The sequence below is a fragment of the Solenopsis invicta genome, chromosome 5 (genome assembly GCF_016802725.1).
Source record: "Solenopsis invicta isolate M01_SB chromosome 5, UNIL_Sinv_3.0, whole genome shotgun sequence".
NCBI classification, from domain to species: Eukaryota; Metazoa; Arthropoda; class Insecta; order Hymenoptera; family Formicidae; genus Solenopsis; species Solenopsis invicta.
This window is the reverse complement of record NC_052668.1, coordinates 24,897,914-24,918,243: the sequence shown is the minus strand read 5'-3', so window position 1 is coordinate 24,918,243 and position 20,330 is coordinate 24,897,914. Positions and strand designations below refer to the sequence as shown.

The following is a 20,330-nucleotide window of genomic DNA, read 5'->3' as shown; positions in this document are numbered from 1 at the left end:
GAGAGGCGCCGTGCTTACGTATAATACGCGTCCATTAGGCTTCCATTGTGCCGCGCGAGTTATATCGTCCCGCAGCTTTCTCGCGCGCGTACCCTCAAAGCCGCGGGGCGCGACGCGCATTTTTTCGCGACGCGGCGATAAATCATCGAAGAATTCAGTGAATAATTTTATTAATTTCCATGGCTATCGCGCGCGCGGCCGCCGTGTCTTTGTTCCGACGGAAACCGACGCTCGAGAATTGCCGCGCGCGAATTTTGCGCGAAATGCAAAATTTACGCTTTTACGCGTAATTCACAGTGGCGCGTTTATTACGTTGCAATTCAAATATATGTATATACAAGTATATGTATATAATACACATTCTTCTCTAAATATAATAAACGACTACTGCTTCGGACGAATAACCCGTGGGTTCCGTTGACCACACCGCACCGCAATTAAATTATCACAGTAATTTCAACAACGGCCATCCTGAGCGTCCTCAAACATCCGGAACATCCGGCGCACATAATTTCTCACATCATTCCTGTCGGGGCGTGTACCACCGGGTAATATCCGGTCTGAAACATTTTCAGGCGCGCCGGAATTCTCGTAGGACGATCTGCATTCGACTGCACTCCGCGAAACTAGGCGTTTAACATTGAAATATACGAGACATTAATCGAGTGGCCAGAGAGTGTAGGAGCCGAATTAAATTAGAGGGAGCTTAATTCAATTTCAGTTAAGCGTTGAAAAACAATAAGGCGAATTTTTAACGATACGTCTCTATTATCAAACATCGAGATGCAATATCACAGTCGGACAAGCAAACGAATGGAGAAGATATATATGTGTATGTGTGTGTGTGTGTATGATTGTTTTTAATTCTTCGGGCACTATGTATAATTTTAATCCTCGTTGTTGCGTTCGCGTCGATCTTCTCTCTCATCATTATTTCGATAGGAAGCTAGGTAGTAGAAAGTTATTACGCATTACTTTTTCTTTTTAAGTTAATTGTCCTCCGCAATTCTCGTAACTTCATACGCAAACGTGCTTCGAGCGTCAAGTTTTAATTAACGTTGACGAGCGAAGGAGAGTTCCAGGTGCAACGACTCTCCCTCGAACGTCCGAGCTTGTCTTCGCCGAGTGTACTTATATTATGAAACGTCAGTGTGTGTTGAGCGATGCTGAGCGATACTTCAGAGCAGTTTAATACACACGTCGTATGTAGTCGGTGGCTATATGTCATAAGCGTGAACAAGAGAGAAAGAGAGAAAGGGAGGAGGGTACCGATGGGTTAGTGGATGGTGCCAGCTGGTTCTACGACTGGCAGTACTCCAAGAGAACAAAAATCACGGTCCGCCCGATCGGCTTCTCTCTCTCGTTCGACGATGCAGCGCGCAGGCCGGATGCATGATTTGTGTGCTTTATTAAATCCGATATTGGTCGACTCGGCTAACCCGAACCAGGCCATCGGTTATTTCGTGGCAGAAACGAGCGCTCTCTTCCGTTCTCTCTCTCTCTCTCTCTCTCTCTCTCTTTCTCTCTTTCCTCTCCTTTTATCGATGCGACTTTTCCACTTTCGACACGCGTCCGCTCTTTTCATCAAGCCAACGCGAGTTGAACGTGAGAACGAGACGATCCTCTTCTTCTTTTCTATCCTCGACTAAAGAATAATTTACCTGTTCCACCGCCTTGAACACCCGTATAAGATTTAGACCAGCCAACTTCTGGATGTCTTTCTCCGACCATCCATGCGCTAGCAATTCCGCGAAGAGCTCCGGGTACTTGCTGACGTCCTCCAGACCGGATGGTGTCCTGAGGCAAAGAATTTATGATGAGACTTTATTGAGACTCGCAGATGAGACCGCGAGGTGATCGATTGGAATAGAAATGTCATAGAGATCGAGCCATCGTCCTCTTTTCAAGCGTAAAAATTTGGAAAACTAAGGAGGACATTCGAAGGTGTAATTATAAAACAAAATGTGCATCGAGAGAAAAAATTATTAAATAATAAATATTTGTTTGAATAGTTGCAATGAAGTATTTACTAAATGTAAATAAATATTTATTTAGTACAAGGATCACTAATTTAATTTGTTTAATTATTTTATTGCAACTGTTTAAACAAATATTTATTATTTAGTAATTTTGTCTTTCAGTGTGTAATTAAAATATCTTACATTAAAGTAGTTCACGCTGCGAAAATTAAGTTAAGAAAATACTGTATCTTTCAACATTTTCATTAAACCTATAAATTTTGCAGACAAATTTCTCTGACGAAATGCTCGGAAATGGCATTAGATTTCTTTCAATCTGATTGATTAATCACTCCTGGCTTAATGAAAAATTTATTCTTCTTCTTAATGAAAAATCCATAGAAAATTCTGTCGCGGTGGTGAAATCTGGCAGCTGGCAACTTGTCAACAAGGTGATTTTGCGTCCGATAGAGCAAACAGATATGGGATGAAAATAATTTTGTCTCCCTCTTCGTCTCTCCGAAAATATTGTTTTAAAACAGTGCGCTCCCGTGCCGCGATAAATTTTCGTCGCCGTGTGTGCCATAAAAGTCGATATGGAAATAATGCCCGTCCCGCGGAGCGCCAGCTTGTGAACGTACCAAGGCCACAATTTACATGAATATTTCCGCTCGATAAGATAGAGCTTTAATGAAGCAGAAAGCATCGGGGAGTTTAAATTAGAAAACTGCTTGTGGAACTTTTATGGGTCCACTCCCGGAAACTTCGCGTATCCCCGCGTATTACCGCGAGTAATTTTGCGGGCGCGTGCGATCCTTCTATCTATCGCGCCGCGCTCGCGACGCGCGCTGCTGCTGCTGGGTGAATTATATTTTCGTCCGCTTGAATTATTCAGTGTGTATAGGTACGACCTTGATGCGCGATCGCGTTATAAAAAGCTCTCTTATCTATTATGCATGCAAGCGGCGCGAATTAAAAAAGTTAATTAATATGTGCCTGTGCGAGATTAATGATGCAGCTTTTATTACGGCATTTCTCAGCGACTGCTGTCTCTTTGTAGAGAGATCACAGAGAGAGAGAGAGAGAGAGAGAGAGAGAGAGAGAGAGAGGGAGAGAGCCGAGCATCGGGCCCGCCCGGCGAGCTCTTTCATAAAAGACGCCGGAAATAATCACCCTAAACCAAACCACTCGTCTTTCTTATCGATTAATATATCATTTATTCAGATTCTTCCCCGTATTATTCCGGACACATTTCTCCCGCGAACAAATGTTTAGTTTGAATTATTTGGCGAAACGCGGCCCGCGATATCTCTCCGCGTTTCTCGCTCTCTCTTCCGCGATATGAGAATTACCTCTGCTTTCAGCCGGGTTGCGTTTCGCTTAGAACAATTATTTGCAGACTATCGCGGCCGTAAAAATTACACGTATCTACTTGCGTTCTGCGCGCTTCAGGTATGGGCAGAAGCGAATTCGCGCGGAAGGAGGTCAAAGTACAATAATGAGCTAGTCGGGAAGCAGTCACGGATAAATTACACGAGTTACTTCGGGCGGTTTATCCTTCATTACTTTAATTACCAGTACGCCGGGTGACTGCGGCGAACTTACTTTACCACTGAGAGAGGCATACCGGGAAGGCGACTCCGCCCTTCCCATCTCGTGCGGTCCTCGCTTGTAAGTCGAAGGTGAAAATGCGCTACGAGATCAAAATTCATTCGATCCGATTTAACACTAACGCAGAGAATAATGTACACTCTCTCCGGAAAAAAATAGTCTTTAAAATTACAGAAGAAGGAATTACGGATTTTAACAAAGAATCATCTTAAGGTTCAAAGATATTCGCTTTCCTTTATAGCTACGCCCGGGCACCCATTACGTCCGAGAGCATTAAGGATTATCGAGATCATTTTGCGAATTGTCTGAATTACAATTGCAGGGAGTCATCAATTTAAATTTCAATTTTAGCGAAGAGATCACATCTCCCCGAGCTCGAGAATATCGTTTGTCTACGTTTTACGCATCGGGTTTACTGAGGCAGTCACGTTCGGGAAGCACTGTCCGTCGTGTCTTTCGTTTTTGCAGTCGTCTACAATTTCGTTAATTTATCTCCGGGATATCGTTACGCGAACGAGCGCAGTCGATATCTCTCCCATGAAGATACATTGAATCGCATTACTGATGGCGCGAATGCGAGAATGGAGCTGGTAAAAGGGGTTAGAACTGAATTTCGACGTTCTCATTACGGGCGTCATAACGAGAGCTTGTAGAAGACCCGGTGACAACAGTGCGGGGGTGGGAGCAGAGGTGGAAAAGGGGTGAGGGGGAAAACGAGCTGTCGAAAGCTGCTCGGCTGACAATGTCGGGCCAACAAGAGCGGTTAGAGACTTATTCATGGCGCGTCATGTCCCGACTGAAACTGGCAGTTATGCAACTGTATATTGTACGCATCGGCCGACCACATCCACAGGGCCGTTATTCCAATTTCAGAAATTTCTAAATCGAGTATGTCCATCATCATACGCTGAGTGTAAACGCGAGATGATTCGCGCGCGATTCGAGAACACTGCGCTTACGATCTTCGATAACTGTGTTCGATTTTACTCCACGATGTTGGAAGTAATTATATGCACATTTCAATGACATTTACGTAAAGTAGTACTTGTTAGGTTTTTGGGAGTATACGTTTCTTGAAAATAAAAGGTAGAATAACTGTATTCTATGGCCTATTTAAGCTTTCTGATTTTTTCTAATTTTTTGCCGAGTTCCAAATAAAAAACTGATGGCTAGATTCAAAGTAAGAAATATTTCTAAACGTTAATTTAAAATACAGGGACAGCTTAAAATATTTAAGTGTTAGAGATAAAAAAAGTGTTGGAAAAATAGATAATAAAGTGATCTAATGTTACATTTATAAGTTTATAAATTTATTGACATATTAACATATAAGAGTACAGAAAGAATATTTTCGTCAATAATCCATCAAGTAAATAATTGATTTATCTTAAATTTTTCTCCGTTAAAATCATGGCTTTTGAATCAGAGTTTAGTAAGTGGACTAAAATTTATGAAGTAATAAAACTGAAATAACATTACAATCGATATGAGTGTACTCATTATTGATCTAGACCATATTGGTTCTATCTTACAAAGTGTTTTCTTTCTCTGACTGTAAACAGAATGCTATGACGAAAATATAAATTAAATACAGCGTTGTAAAGTATGAATATAGAGTTACGGTAATACGAACTGCGGAGATAAATAATCACTTGATAATTGTCGAAAGCAGTAACTTTCCCAGCATAATGGTCCGGTATTCATAGTCTTACATTTAAGACTGTCTTAAGCACCATCTCAAGATGTCGTTACCCATCAAAGAGCTATATTAGCATCTTAAGACATTACTTAAGACGGTCTTGAAATAAGAATCGATTATGAATATAGGTCTTAGAAACGTAATCAAGAAAATTCTACTTTTGACCTCACTCAACAACAGAATATATAAACTGAGCAGTCAACTGTTGCAAACCAGTCACACCGACAGTCTGTATGATATACTAGTGTCATTTATTTAATTAATCGTGTAAGCCATATAGAGTACGCTTACCTTAATTTTCGAAAAAAAATCTATAGGTGCATGTTTAGTTCATGTGTATTATACTCCAAATTTTTGAACTCATTTTAACCCTGCGTTGGTCTGGTGCTTTAAACTTACGTGCCTGGTGTGGTGGGGTGGCATGCCCTAGAGCAAAATATGCTTTGGAAATCCTAACACTTGAGTATATACATCATAAGTGTACAGTTTTCATTTGAAACAGGGTTGTGTATCGGTAAATTATTACCAACGTCTCTAGCTCAAAGCTAGAGATCAATGCACGGGGTGTATCATACCCCACCGCACCAACGCAGGGTTAAGCTGTACTTGTTTACGTGGTCAATAAAGCTCGTTTACAGATCCCTGGGGCCCCGCAAAGCACAGATAAAGAATGTTTTATTTAAAAGTTATGTATTATAGGTGCAAAACTTTGTTCAGCACATGATTTCTTTCGTCCCTGATCGGAAAAACAAATGGAAACTGCATCCCCCAAAGGGTGCAATATTCAAGAGGTAACTAGATCGCGCTGTGTTTTACAATGTTGTTTACCGGGTGGAACTTTCTATCAGTCCTAAGTTAAGTTAAGTTTCTCGACGACGAAAACTAATGATCAAGTGGAGCAAGATTATTAATGTTATTAATACTATTAATGTGCACGGTCACAAATTACTCAGCACGCACAAGCGACATCTGGCTGGCGTACGTGGAAATTGTTATGTAACGACAGTTACAAATAAATAATTGTGCCGCAGGCGACTGTACACTGATGAAAATATTGACCTGTCGCGAACCGCTCGTCGTTGGAAATACCTTGTCGAAACGTGACGATCCGAGGACCCGGGGTACTATAGAGAGCCTGTTGGCTGACCACGGTCACGAACGTTGTTCCAATTCGGAAAATTTCCAATCCTCCCTGCCGCCGCGCCGTCTCTTTGTCGATCGGGACTGCGAGAGCGTGTGACCGTTTTCCTCGCGCGCGAATATACTTCTCGCCGCGCCGAGATGCCTGGCGGCGAATTCATGCGGGCTAAATCTACAGTAAAAAAAAAATATACGTCCGCGAACGCGCGGCGCGTAAAAGTCCGATCATCAAACAATGACAACGCGGTTAAACGGACATCGTATTCCTCTTTTCTCGAGCGGCTCGCCGCTCGCTTTTTACTTTTTGCCCGTCTTGCTCGTACCTCGTCTATTTGCCCGTCGCTGCGACCGAATCGAATTCAAAAATGCCGTTTCCGCGGGAAAATACGTTTCGCTCAACCTTAGTGACAGTGATTTATGGACGGGGATGAAAAGCACGAAGCCCGGTAGATCGTTCCGCGGGAGGAGCGACACGCGGATCTCGGTTTCCCTTCGGGGAAAATCTGAGGCAGGAAGTGTCCATCGACGATCGCTTCGTCCTTTTTCGATCGTGACTTGGATGTTAAGTGACGATAAGACATTTGGACGTTACATTTACCTTTTACTATCAAGTATACATATGTATATGTGTATATATATATATATATTTATATTTATATATATATATATATATATTTATATTTATATTTATATTTTATAATTTTGTCTGCAACTTCCCTGCGAATTTAAAGTTAATTATTCTTTAGCCGCAAATGCCTCTGTGCATTTTTAATATTTTGTATCAATTAAGCACTGCATTGAAATTCTATGGAAGTCAAGACCGATTGAAATTAAATTTGTTGTCTATTTGCATCCAATTTATAAAAAAAATGCAGTTTATTTTTAAAAATGAAAAAAAGAAGCTTTATTATAATTTGAAAGAAACTTTCTCTCGAGTTTCCGCACGTATGAAAACTTATTTTTTACAATTTTCCTCAACACTTATACATGTGAAAACCGTGTATGTACATGTAATGTTTCTTGCACATGGACCTTCCTCTTAAAACTTTAGATTTGACACGTCATTTTTGTTCTAACGATATTCATGATGCGACAACTAAACTTTTTGCTCGTCCATAAGCAACTACTCTCAAATACGATGCTGCGACTGGTCGCCGAAGGCGCCGATATGAATTTTAATCTAGCGTAAAAGCTTATTGGCCGGCAGGACTATCCGCAGCCCCACATCCTGCCAGTTTTAACCTCCTCGCTCTCCCGTGCTTTCTACGCGTCCCGCCATCTATTTCCGCGCGTGACCCATACACTCTCTTTCTCTTTCCATCTTCAGAAATAATTAAACACATCCTCTGACGCTTTTTCCGACCCATCTCTCGCGAATATTTCGTGTCACCTCCCCGCTGCCACGTGAGAGCTACCGGTTTGTACAACCAATGAGAGAGACGGGTACCTTCTATGATTAACCGGTTAAAATTTTAACGATTTGCTCAGACGAAAACGATGGCTTTCTTCCTCCGAGGCTGCGGCCAATATTTTTTACAGATATTAAGCGGAAGGTATATAATCGTATTTTGAAATGTCCAGAAATTTTGCAATACAAGATCTTTTGCTGGACTCGAAAATATTGTAATATGTATATTAATACACAGAAAGAGCGGTTTTGCTAAAGTATCTAAAATTTTAATTGGATATAGATCTATAAATAATTTTGTTGGGCCTTCAAAATAATTATGTTGGATTTTTCAATTGAATTACTGAATGTTAAGTTTTTTTGCAACATTGCTCATTATGCTTGAACATCCGTCACAATTATTTTTATGGTCCAATAAAATTATTTTCAGATCTGCATCCAGCTATAGATACTTCAACAAGATCGGTCTTTCCGTGTATATTTAATATATCTTACAGAAATTTATTGTAATTTAAAGAATGTTTTTTATAACTATCTTTTCGCTTGGTCGAATAAAAATTAAGGTCATTGGTACGAAATTTATGAATTGCAAAAACTGATATTGTTTTTAGAGTTCGCTTATCGAAATTGCCACAGTTTAGTTGATTCGGTTTTCAGCCAACAAGGCATGGGTTTGTCGACCTGTATTACATACTATTTCGTTATTTGCTTCAACGGAGTTATTTGTAGCAATGTGTTGCTACAAATGTGGACACGGTAAAACTCACGAGCTGAAACGGCTGACGAAGTGGAAATGTAACGGGCATAGCAATAAACGCATTGATCGCCGAAGAACAAATAGCGTCGTGCTTTCGGCTTTCATTCGATATTTCGGACCAATTACCTACATAGAGGCAATGAGCCACTAGCCGATGCTACCCCCGCGAATCGAGGGTTTCCCTGTGGAACGGTTCTCCCCTATTAGCTTGTTGAAATTTTAACCACGCACTGTTAACCGGTGAGTTAATTTAACGTGCAATTAAGAACGCGGCGCTCCTGTCGTGGATTCAGCATGACTGTTTCTAATGCAACTGCCAGCGCGGTCTCTGCATGAAACTCGAGGACCACGTAATTTCCTTTCAGCGGGACAAATTGCTGATTAATTTGGTAAATAGTTGATGTGCAAATCTCCCCAAATTGCTTATTGTTAATCTAGTCTTGTTTAATTTACAAATAGACTGACCAGATTTCTCTAAAGAAACATATACGTGTGCATAATTTTTCTCCAAGTTCATGGATACAATTTCCCGAAGATTTTTAAAACTTATATCTCCCGTTTTAAAGTTTTATTCATTTCTCGAAAAGTATCAACGTCTTTGAATTTTTTATATCATTGCGGCAACACATAAGAAAATATTTAATAAGAAATTATGGGAAAGTTATGTAAATTCTGTTCGCGATATATTGGCGAATGGATTTTTGAAAAAAAAAATTTGTGGAGATTCATCCATTCGTTTCCACTGATATCGGCTATTGCGATTAATACGTTAAAATTTCAACCACGAATGTCAGCCGAAACGCTTCACCGTACGATTCCGTCGTACGTGATCTCTCTGACACGGAAATAACATAGTTTTATCTCCGAAATTAGATATACTTGCGAGAGAACGGTTTTTGTCAGCAATGAAAGCACGTTATCGAATTTATTTGCGGCGAATTCACCGCGAATTCGAATAAAAGTCCCCCGGCGAATAGAATGCGCCTCGCCTTTCGAAAAAAAATTGATCGATCGTTTATTTTTCACATGTTCGCGAAAGAAGATACCATCAATAGTGTCAATTTTCATTTCTTATTGCGAAAAGCTTGAAGGAAAGAAAGAAAGAAAGAAGGAAAGAAAATAGTCTGTCTGAATAACAGACTGGTGCTTTTTCTCTTCTTCTTCTTCTTCTTCTTCTCGCGTCTCTGCGTATCCTTGCTTTTACAGTACATTTTTTTTCCTAATCAAGCGCAAGTATGTTAGAGGTCTGATTAAAAAGCTGTTACAGATTTTTTTTTCTAACACGAGTGGCGCAACTTTAAACCTTGAATAATGTTCGTGGCAAATTAAAACTTTTCTTCTTTCGTTACGCGAGAAGCTGGAAGCGGAGTGTGTTGGAAACAAGCATTGTTTTCATTCCAGTACGATGTCTCTTTCGAGCACCGTTCATATAACACCGCTAAAGTGCACCCTTGTCATTCGCATCGTTCGCATTCAGAAATTTCAGACTTCGCGAAGGAGCTGCGAAATGTTCAAGAATGAACGAGAGAACAATTTCGTTTTGCGTGATTAATGCAATCAAACGAATAAATAAATAAACGAAGCGTCGCGTATTGTGCCTGATACGTTATCAATTTTAATTTGCGATGATTGAATGTGAAACCACTTTAATAAAGTTTTTATCTGTCTAACGCTCTTACCACAAATAAAAATTTAATTGAAATAGAACAATATGGAACGTGTGGATTGTTTCGCATTTAAAGTTGATAAGTTCGAAATGGCGGTACAATATCAATTAAAAATTTTTAAAATTGGGAATATTGAGATTTTTATGTTGTTCTCTTCAAATATAAATACAATAAAACTTAGCAATTTTGCAGAAAAATTAATAAATTTTAGTTCTCAATGTTCTGTTTTTCTCGAAAACGATAAATTTCGCAATTATAACTGTTCTTCGTATTGCTTTTTTTTAATTATTTTTATATCACTGTAAAAATTCATCAATATTATTGGAAATTCAGGTATTTATATGTAAAAATTTTGTTGATTTAAAATTCGAGACGATATCGAGTTACACTTGTTTTCATTTTGTAGTCGTGGTAATTGAATACTTCTACGCAAAAAAAAAACTAAAAATAATATGAAATATAACAAAACTTCGTGTGTGCAATATGATTCCCCGATACATCAATAATTAATGACCCATATGTTCATTTATTAATTTTCGTTCGCTCGTGTTTCGCGGTTTTTCACTGAGTTTGACTAAATTTATTTACTCGTGAAAAATAAATGAAGGCTCGCGTTTGGCAGTTATGTATTCGACACCAGATATAGATTCCTCATTCTCGTACCTGTTATTTTTGTATCGCAAAATTATCTCATCTCAAATTTAACTGCGCGTGTTTAGCTCGTAAAGGCTTGAACTTATCGTTCTCCTTGAAGAAAAGCGAAAAAATTAGTCATTAATTATTTAAAAAAGTAACATTATCCATTAATTATCCGCAGTACCGATGTATGTTTATTTTTCCAATTCCCAGCATTTGTATTCGATATTGTCGCCAGACAAAAATACAGAAAAACCGTACATTGTGACGGTTGGGTCAACGGCATAACTTTTACGTCGTTTTTCTTCTTTATCGTTTGGTCTGCAAATCACGCTTCAATGCATCCACACTGTTTTTCAATCTTGCACCATATACACCAGACGCGACCACCCGTGTTTTTCATGCGGATCCCGGAAACTCAACAACTTTTTAGTGTTACCTCCTTCCCTCTTCAATTTACTTGCGGTTAAAGCTATTACTCTTTATCTACCTCCCTTTCTCTCTCTCTTTTTCATACTCTATCATTCAATTTTTTCCCTAAGCTTAATGTTAGGGGTCGCGATTTTAGCAACGCGCGCGCGCGCTACAAAGGATAGCGAGTATTTTTAACAAGAGATTGATCGATATACGTGTGTTTACCCGATTCACAGGTTCACTTAGCAGATTCTGTATATCGAGTTATCGTGGAAAAGAAGAACTCCGTGCATCGTTTCCACGCTGAACAAACTGCATGAAAAGCATAACAAAGGCCGCTGCTGGATAATGGAGCGAAATAATATCGGCCGTTCTCTAACAAACGGCCAAGTACTATTCAGTATTTCGCGAGAACCATTTTATGTGTGTGATTCTTTAAAAATGCAACGGAGTGCGATAGATTCTCTTCGTAGAGAATTGATGGGCTTCAAACGATATTCATGAAATCGCTTCGACTAAACGTTTCCCTCGTATATTATTTTCCTTCCGATTCAATCCCACCCCCCGGGATCGTAAGCGAGATGTATCGAATCGAACGTTTTGATGGTCATCCGAAATCGGACCAGTAATCTCCTCTCATAAATTTTGGGAAGGGGCTTCAACTGTCTCTGAGCGCCGCAAGTGATCGGTAGCTCTGTACGTATTGATCTACAACCCGTCCTACATACAATCGAAAACTTCTCTGCACTTGCATGTACCAGTTCGCAATCAGTACGGCGGAAAGCGCTGATACGCGCTTACGAATTTGCATTGCTTTTATTTGGTGGGAAAGTCGTATCGTTAATGCAAAACGATGCAATCGTTGCCTGAAATTAAAAGTAGTTTTAACCGTTCGCAACGATCGGCTCCGCGATTCGATCTTTTAATCGATCGTGCCACACCATGCCCAGCTAATTGTACCATTCGCAGACGAAATATTTCCTTTCGCATATCTGTCGCGTTTGACGTACAATTACATTCACGCTGTTTCGAATACGTCGCACTTACAAATTGATCCCGTCGTATCCAGCCCCGATGCCAACGTGATCCACCCCGGCTATCGTCCGCACGTGATTGATGTGCGCTGTAACATATCACGAAAATTGCATGTATTACATAATCGTAGTAATGCCCGTTGCGCTTAGCGTACCGCGATATAATACGAAACGCGTAGCTCATTTGCCATGTAACGAGGAGAATTACATTTACCACCCTAACCGCGGGACCTGCCGGCGAGCTCTCGGCCTGCGAATGCAGTGCGGACGATTTTTCAACTGCGGCTAATAACGCCGCGAGTTATTAGTCGTTCTAGTATTCTCAAGAGCAGCGCAAAGAAAATTACCTACATTTATATTATATATTTTCCTCGGTTGCCATTGTTGCGTTCGCCACCAACGCATATCAATTTTTTTTCTTTGTATGCGTTTGACGTCGTACGTCTGCTGCAGCGATGCGTTTGCATCCCGCGGCTGCCTAGTTAGTCACAATTGCTAACACAATGCTGCACGATGTGCATAATTAATTCCCAGTTTTAATAGAAGAGAATATTGCGCTCGCGAATTGAATAACTCGGAAGTAATTCGCGGAAAGCTGCGCGGACTCTCGTCTTTCTATTTATGCAAAGTCGAATGGGACGGTAAATCAATTTGCAATTAGCGCGGGGCGAATCGCGGAAAATCAAAAGAGAAAGGTCCACGGATGCGCGTGTTAATCTCCAGCGGAGAGAGATTCGGGCGACCGGAATGCAGGACGTATTTTACGTTCTGTTTATCGCTGCCAATCGTATTTGTAAAATGACGCAATTCTCTCTCGAGGAAATCGCGATCAGGAAAATCTCTAAGTGTTTGTCTCTTCCCCCTTCCTCTCACCGCTGATGATAAGACGGATAAAATCGAATAATTATTTGAACAGACACAATGAGATCGCACATAAACGTGCGCATAAACAATGAAAATTTGCATATCCGTTAGACGGATGTTGTTGTTAACCCGGAAATGGTTGTACGCGCGCGGATATAATTTACACCTCGGTAATGTAATATATCACGGATATATAATTTACACTTTACAGCGACGCAAAATCCAAAAGACAATTTCATATACTCGTCAGAATTACGGAACGTGTTTTACTCCCTGACTAATTCAATAAATTGAATCGTTGATTGCAACGTGAGATTTATCACGGGGAGAGCGGGGTGGTGGGGGGGGAGGGGGAGGTGGTACAACGATATTTGTATTTAATATATTTTAACATTTCAAGCGGAAGGTATTTTAAGTGCTGTAAGAGGATTACTTCGCATTAAACGAATTAATTAAAAAATATTTCTTCCATATTTGTTTTCAGTCTCAATTTAAACAACCCGACGCGGCTAATCGATACAATTAATTTTATATGATTTTATCTTCGTAAACAACGCCGTCGATCATCAGTTTTACGTTATAACGTACGGCTCGATTCTTTTTTTCCCCCCTCTCTTTTACTCTCTTTACAGAATAAGTCTACGGAATGTAATACCCGTTGGCCATCGGTTACCGATCGCCGTTTTCTTCTTCTTCGCGAAACGGTAACGACATTTATTTATATCGACGTCGAAAAATCAACAAGAAAGGTACCTGTCTAATGAATGTTAATGCATTAACAAGGCTTAGGTGTACATAATGGATAACGGCGTGTCAGTCACGGTGCGCATAATCGATCGGATAAATGACATAATTCATAGTCGCTCAGACTGTAGAATAATGGTGCGCCTCATTGCACCGCAATTTTGTTCGGGCTTCGGGGGAGTTGCCGCGCGATGCGGAACATATCAGAAACGTCACAAATTTCGATTTTCGCGTTCGCGCCGCGTTACCCCCGCGTTATCTCCATTATATCCGTAAATTATATGTCGACCGGCTCGGTGCGGTCTTTCAAAATTGATCACGATTCAACGGGGCACGTCGTTACCAAGCGCGCGGCTAGAAAATCACGTTACGGTGAGTAAGGAGATGAGCGGACGGCCTCGCTGATCGGAAATTCTGATTTTAACGAGATTTCACGCGCGTACGGGTAATTTCGGAAAAATCCCTCCCGTACTTAACGAAATTGGAAAATTATTTGTATCACGGTATCGATTGCGAACGAGAAAATGAGAAAAAGATGGAGGGGCAATTCGGGCGCGCGGAGACATTTGCAAAGTGCTTCCTGCTAAAGGAACGCGAGTGACTTTGTCGCATGACTGCTGCGTGTTGCCATAAACGGCGGAGGTTGCATTTGCATTGCATCGCGACGGTTGTGCCATTAGCAGGCTGCTGCGAGATCTTTCGATTTGCATGTACGGCGTAAACAGAGCGGTTGACGTTTGTTTGGGCAGAATATAACGTGCGAATGTCTCCCGGGACGCAGTGCATTTTAATGCCTCGTGCGCGAAACACGCGCAGAATATACAAAGTCCCGCAAAGTGGGAATGAAGAAACAGCGTAAACGGCGAGTATATACTCGCGCAAAGTGCCACGTATTCCGCGCAAGGGTTGCGCGCGACAAAACCGGCGCGTATTCCAGCACGAGGAGAGTCGATCGTCCCGCAGTTAAAAATTTGTAATCAAAAATTTGTGACTTTGTCTCGCCAATGGGTGAAAAGTGCGAGTACGATGCACTTCGGTGAAGCTTGTCGAATGTAATTCAGAGGTGCGATGTGAACGCGGGGTTGCACAAAGAGTTTAAACGGCGCGTCACCGCAACGGTTCGAAAATAACTTTCACATCTGTATACGTCGCCGGAGACGGATATAGACGTGCCGGTCGCGGTCCCATTGAAAGTTCAAAGCGCCCATTGAAAGTTCAAAGCGAGTTCAAATCGAGAAAATTGCATTGACACGGTAAACAAAGAAGGAGTCGCTCGTCAAACGTAATGCGGGGAAATTGCGAGCTGCGATAGCGCTGTTATTATTAACCGGAATTGTTGCACCGCATGACACGGTGGTCACCACGGGATCAGCTTTACTGGGAATGGCAACGGGATAGGGCGAGGGAAAAGAGCGAGTGTGGCGAGAGCGTTCGAATCAATCATCAGTGTAATACTGGCGCCAATGGCCTCTCTCTCGGAGGGAGAGAGAGAGAGAGAGGGACAAACGAGTTGCAATCCCGAAAATTATCATTATGCGTCCCCGCTGTCTAACGCACTTCCCGTTCCGCGCAAATAATTTTCTTCCCCGCTCTCTCCCTTGGTGGACATAATTTTCTCCGCGGCCCGGTGACCGTCGATGTAAAGCAATTAGAGATGTTGCCTGCGGAAGGAAGCGATTATTCAGGCACCGGGTACGCTCCATTACGCTGTGTCCGATGCGCGGCGGCCATACGGGCTAGCAATTATCATTCATTCCTTTTTTCTTTTGTCTTACAGTTACGATCGCGAGATGCACGTAGAGGAGAATTGCCAAATGCACAATGTTTAAGCTATTTTTTTATTATATTTCGCATTTTGTGGTATTTTGGATGTTGTTTTCAAATCAAAGCTCGAAATTGTAGCTCGAGATGTTTCGGTCACCTATTATTATAATACATATTAAATCTTTTAGTAATAACAAATTGTCTTTTCTGCTGTAAAAAGTGTGATTAGAAAACCGGTCGCCTATTGTCTCTTAAATTGTATCATCTTCGAAAATATTGAAATTGTGAATTAAAGTATACTTTATTAATAATTTATTAATAATTTATCGAAAAAGCGATTAAATATTCAATAATATTCAATTAATAAATAACACATGAAGAGGTAAAAGATAAAATTGACTTGAATTTATTTTTATAAATCACATATTTTTATTCATAGCAATTGATAGTTTTACTATTACCACTTATCAATCTTGGTATTATTTCGTTAAAATTTTTATTAGTACGAATTAGGAAACTTGAAAGAGTTTATAAAAGTATAATTTAATTGATTTAATTTTTATAACAATTATAAATACGTATATACAACGAATGTAAAATATCCTCAAGTTTTGATTCTTTAAAGAAAATACAACGATTCAAAATAAAACTGTATAATTACGTCATTACGTTATTACAAGCCACAGTTGATGAAAAATTTATATCAGATGCGCTTGACTTTTTAAAATGTTGATAGCACACACAAAACAAAATAAAACTTGTTTTTTGTCTATATTACTCATTGCTTATTCACTTTATATTTTTAATACTAAATATTATATGAATAAAAATGTAAAATATTGAAAAGGTACGTTTTAGGAGACCGGTATGCATTCAGCAATTTCCCCCCTACTACAATTTGACTGATTTTTCATTGTCGCGCGCGATTCGTACGATATCGTGAAATTTACAATCGTGATATTGAACCGTGATATATTTTGTGCCGCAAGACAATATTACTGTATGCCGCATCTGCTTACTTTTGTGGAAAGTACGTGAAAACGTTGGATAATGGTGACACGGAGATTATTGCGATCCTAGGAAGACTACAAATTTTCTGGGGTTTCGAGTCGAGACCGGTTTTGCTAGCGAGATCTCGGAGATTAGCCGGCGAAAAATGGACGAAATTAAAGAATTTATTATCTCGCGTTTATTATCTACACGAAGATTATGAATTACGAATAATTTTGACGCGTAATTCTTTTACCGCGAAATTTTACGGAGAAGAACGACGTATGTTGGCCCCTTATATATCAGAATTCACATTCACGTCTACAAAAAGAAAAAAAAAACTGCAGATACAGCTTGGCAATACCACAACCGGAATTGGCTGCTGCCACGTCACGGACGTCGCTCTTTTTTCATCACGTTTGCCTGCAGAACACTCGGTTTTCGCAGGATGCACTTGGAACCGCGGTCTGGTCGCGAAAAGTGTGAACTTTAGATTACGGTCTCGCCCTATACACGATGGCTTCGGTTTCGCGATCGATTTCGCTCTTTGCGGAGAAAGGTGTACCGGCTAATTTTAAAGTAAAACGCAGTACATGTACACTGTACTAATACTACAAAAAAGTTACATCATTGCCCCGCAATGGAATTTTATTTCTTCCAAGCTGTCGAAATTAATAATTTAAATGAGCTTACATTTTGAACGAGAAACGTTATATTTAATCTCGGCTAGAGTTACTACGTGCTAGATTAAAATCCCATTCCCATGATATTCGTACATATCTAATTGTATCACGTACACACACGTAGCCGTTCGTATCATTGGTGCGATCTGAAATGTTAATGTCTTCAGAACTTTGAGCTGCTCTGTAATAATGCAAATATGATGGCAACCCGCGGGAATTGGCACCTAACGCGAAAACTCATTTGCTCGCTTCAGCAGGGAGATGCCTCAGATGCTCTCTTCGTAGCGTCAATAGTGACGTTGAAGCCGCAACAGCTCAATCGTGAAAGGGACAGTCAAAAAAACAACCGGGTTAATTAAATGCGTATTAAATCTTGTTTCTCTCTCTCATTTTATTATTTTGGAGTAGAAATGACGATCGTGTTTAAAGTTGTAAAAATGAAAGCACAGTAAAGCAAACTGTTGTGTCGACTAAAAAAATATTGACAAAGAGTCATTTATCTTTCTAAAATCAATATCACATTTGTTTCTATTCCGGAAAGAAACATAAATGCGAGAAATGGCCAAATTTATTGAATGGAGAATTGTATCGCGTGTTGTTTAAAAAGTTCGAGATAATAACGCATTTTGATAAATAAACATAGAGCTTTAAGCTGATATAAGCACGTCATGTCTACAGCTTATATTAAATGAGCTTTCATAATAACTTGATTTTACGTATTAATAAAATTAATGCATTAAAATTAAAATTCCACGTTAATTTTATGAGAGGCGGACGAGCGGTTGGTGTAATATTTTTTTTTTACGGATACGGATTTCATGATCGTAAAGCTGTTCATAATCAAAACGAAACGGTACTTATCGCACATCGACTGCTCTCACCTGCCACATCCGCGAGCGTTGATTTTTCGCCACAGCTGATAAAATGGGGATAGAAGGATACCATAACTATACCACCGGTCTGCGCCTGCAAACAAAATATTTGTACTTCTTTTAAATGAAGGTCGCTGAATCGGATAAAAAACATTAAAAAAAAAATTATTTATCTAATTGAACAAGCGTGCATACTTGACAAAAAAACATAGCCATGCATTAACATAATTTGTATAAAAAAATGTTTGGAGTTTACATAATAACAAGACAATCAATTCGAAACTAAGTCGCGCATAAATCCGCTTTGCAGTACATAAATCCGCTTTGATTTAAGCCGCGTTACGCGCGCGCACTCCTGCGGCTGCTGACGAGCTTACCAAAAGTCGCAGCGCGTGGTCAGGCACATTTCGCGAGGAATTGCAAAGAGCGTGAGCGCTGCTGTGACTGAAAATCACCGGCGCCCTCGACGTCGTCATGGCGGCCAGCATCGTGGGCACCGAGACATGAGAGAGGTCCACCATCATCCCAAGTCGATTCATCTCCAGCACGACACTCTGAAAAGTTTCGCGTTGCGACCGTTAAATAGTTTCGATACCACTCCTCGCGGACGCCCGCTCACGCGATGATGGCATCGAGGCATCGCGAATTGAAATACTTCGAAGAATCTCGGGCTTCGCGTTAACGTTGAAAGACATGGCTTCCAGCGCAACTCTCTAGCGCAAATATTTTTGCGATTAACCGAACGCTAATCCGGATTACACGTACGCGCAGAGATTCGCGGGATTCGCTCGGAAATATAATATACATGTTATCGCGCAACTCCACTTCTAAATTTCTCTTCTCGCAACATATTTATGATTATGGCTCTGATAAATTTTTCAGCCGAGCCACTCGGAAAGAAGGGATACCTCTTGTTCACTGTTATTGCTTTCTTAAGATTAAAGGAGAGCGGACCGAGAGTTTGTTACGTATCTGTCGGGGTTGCTTTTCGAATTAAATTTCGTGGAACAGGAGGACTGGTTTATAGTACGTGCACGTTAGGTCAGTGACACTTATTGCACGAATCGGATTGAGCTTCAGAAACGAATTCTTTCTGGGGCTTGCGACTTTCTCGCGAAGAATGCCAATGCGAGGGGCAGTGGCCCACCGAACAAATCGAAAAGTCGGATTTCCTAGTGCCGTATTCGTCCAATCAATATGCTTAAAAGAGACAATTGCGTCTGAGATTTATGCAGACGTGTCTCGCAACTCGCGAACATATTGCGGAGCACGACGCGATATTTCGAGGCTAACAAAACGTCTTCGGTGAAATGGAATTTTTACCAAGTCTTTGTATTAGAAAAATCAAGACCTTATATTTCTTTGTGACGATTTTATATCAAAGTCAGACAACGCATAATTATAATAAAATCATCGTAAATGAAATATCGACGTTAGACAAGAGATAAGGTCAAAAATAATCCTTTTCAATGCATGTGCATCTCACCAACAACTATGTATACATGTATATAGAGCCTCGTGAAGCTAACGGCAAAAATTGGAGCTCCCTGGAATTCTTTGGCACGGAAGAGTCATCCTTGTTAGGAGCCAAGTTGTCGCACGAATTCCGATTTCTTTCCTGCGCGGTGAACGTTATCTCCGTTAAACGAGAATGCTTTGTTAAACTGGCAACGTGATAAACTGAACGTCTTAGGATTCCTTCTCGGCTTTCTTATTCCCCACGGCTTTGCCATAGTTGTGCCTCGGCTTTTTTTTTCTCTCTCTCTCTCGCAAGTCGTGACGAATTCTTAGCGTGACTTCCGTCTCGTTTTCATTGTGGATGCTTCAAGCATGAGGGAAGCTGCGCGAGAATTCTCAGGGTGCCGATGGGATAAATATAGAGAAAACTTTCACGTGTGTGTAAATCTTGTAACAGATTGAGTGACGCGTTAAATTAGATGAAAAACAGTGGAAAAACACGTGTATGAAAAAGTTATTCTGTATAAAATTCTCGCGTGATAAACGCCTTTTCTTTCTTTTCCTTTAAATGCTTTTTATTTATGACGAGATTATTTTTCGAGAAAACTCGAATGCATCTATGTCTTCAACG

General features: G+C 40.4%; 1 protein-coding gene across 3 annotated transcripts in view; it reads right to left on the bottom strand.

Moving 5' to 3' along the window:
* LOC105195264 (dipeptidase 1) overlaps nt 1-20,330 on the bottom strand; it is a 93,967-nt gene that overhangs the window by 8,119 nt on the left and 65,518 nt on the right. For 2 of the 3 annotated variants that reach the window (XM_011160628.3, XM_039449284.1), the window contains exons 7-10: nt 18,619-18,795; nt 18,251-18,335; nt 12,338-12,413; nt 1,662-1,797 (exon numbers count right to left, since the gene is read on the bottom strand). In XM_011160628.3, the coding sequence (XP_011158930.1) occupies nt 1,662-1,797; nt 12,338-12,413; nt 18,251-18,335; nt 18,619-18,795 (474 nt within the window). The remainder of the gene's footprint in view (nt 1-1,661; nt 1,798-12,337; nt 12,414-18,250; nt 18,336-18,618; nt 18,796-20,330) is intronic. The other variant, XM_026130950.2, reaches the window with a different exon arrangement.